Source organism: Dipodomys ordii, unplaced genomic scaffold (assembly GCF_000151885.1).
Source record: "Dipodomys ordii isolate 6190 unplaced genomic scaffold, Dord_2.0 Scaffold213, whole genome shotgun sequence".
Taxonomy (NCBI): Eukaryota; Metazoa; Chordata; class Mammalia; order Rodentia; family Heteromyidae; genus Dipodomys; species Dipodomys ordii.
In genome coordinates, this window is record NW_012267429.1 from 421,854 (window position 1) to 423,431 (window position 1,578).

At 62.9% G+C, this 1,578-nt stretch overlaps 1 protein-coding gene across 1 annotated transcript in view; it reads right to left on the reverse strand.

Moving 5' to 3' along the window:
* Kndc1 (kinase non-catalytic C-lobe domain (KIND) containing 1) overlaps nucleotides 1-1,578 on the reverse strand; it is a 79,813-nt gene that overhangs the window by 19,676 nt on the left and 58,559 nt on the right. The window contains exons 30-31 of the mRNA XM_013035492.1: nucleotides 765-887; nucleotides 297-356 (exon numbers count right to left, since the gene is read on the reverse strand). Of these exons, the coding sequence (XP_012890946.1) occupies nucleotides 297-356; nucleotides 765-887 (183 nt within the window). The remainder of the gene's footprint in view (nucleotides 1-296; nucleotides 357-764; nucleotides 888-1,578) is intronic.

Below are 1,578 nucleotides of genomic sequence, written 5' to 3' on the forward strand. Positions count from 1 at the left end.
CTCCACACACACCACACACACATGTACCTCCACACACACCACACATGAGCCTCCACACACACCACACACACACGTACCTCCACACACACCACACACACACGTACCTCCACACACACTGCACACACACGTACCTCCGCACACCACACATGTGCCTCCACACACACTGCACATGTAACTCTACACAACGCACACGTACCTCCACACACACCACACACACACGTACCTCCACACACACACTGCACACACGTACCTCCACACACTGCACACACGTACCTCCACACACTGCACACACGTACCTCCACAGCTTTGAGCTCCTCCATGACCTCGGCGATCTTTGCAGGAAGGATTCTCCAGGCCTGAGATGGAGGCACAGGTAAGCCCCTGGCTGCTGATGCCCACCGGCGTCCACACCCCAGCCCACTGCCCACCCGCGTCCACACCCCAGCCCACTGTCCAGGTGAGCCCCTGGTCGCACCCACGTACATGCCCCAGCCCATGCCTGGGTAAGCCCCTGGCCACCAGTGCCCGCCTGCATCCACGCTCCAGCCCACTGCCCACCCGTGTCCACGCCCCAGCCCACTGCCCGGGTGAGCCCCTGGCCGCCAGTGCCCGCCTGCATCCACGCTCCAGCCCACTGCCCACCCGCGTCCACGCCCCAGCCCACTGCCCGGGTGAGCCCCTGGCTGCCAGTGCCTGCCGGCGTCCACGCTCCAGCCCACTGCCCACCCGCGTCCACGCCCCAGCCCACTGCCCGGGTGGCGCACAGGGCACTGCCTTGCAGATGGGTGCTCCAGCCCTCCTAGGATCTGCATGGCCGTTGCAAAGTTCCTCTGCTCATAACAACATTTCGCAATCAGCAGGAATTTGGACAGCAAGTTCACCTGCAGCTAAAAGGAGAAAAATGACAGCAAATTTTTTTGTGTTCATTACTTCGGCTTGATCTTGGAGCCTCTTGCTCTTGCTTGGCTCATAGCTGGTGCTGTACTACTTGAGCCACACCTCCAATTCTGTTTGTTTGTTTTTAGGGTTATTAGATTATTAGTGTTTCTCAGTTTTGTCTGATCAGACTGACTCCCAGACACAGTGCTCAGATCTCAGTCTCCTGGGTAGCCAGGTTATATGTGGGTGAGCGTGGCCCCTGCCGTGGATGAGCGTGCCCCTGCTGTGGGTGAGCGTGCCCCTGCCATGGGTGAGCGTGCTCCTGCCGTGAGCGTGTCCCTGCCGTGGGTGAGCGTGGTCCCTGCCGTGGGTGAGTGTGGTCCCTGCCATGGGTGAGCGTGCCCCTGCCATGAGCGTGCCCCTGTCGTGAGCGTGCCCCTGCCGTGGGTGAGCGTGCCCCTGCCGTGAGCGTGCCCCCTGCCGTGGGTGAGCGTGCCCCTGCCGTGGGTGAGCGTGCCCCCTGCCGTGGGTGAGCGTGCCCCTGCCGTGGGTGAGCGTGGTCCCTGCCGTGGGTGAGCGTGCCCCTGCCATGAGCGTACCCCTGCCGTGGGTGAGCGTGCCCCTGTCGTGAGCGTGCCCCTGCCGTGGGTGAGCGTGCCCCTGCCATGAGCGTGCCCCTGTCGTGAGCGTGCCCCTGCC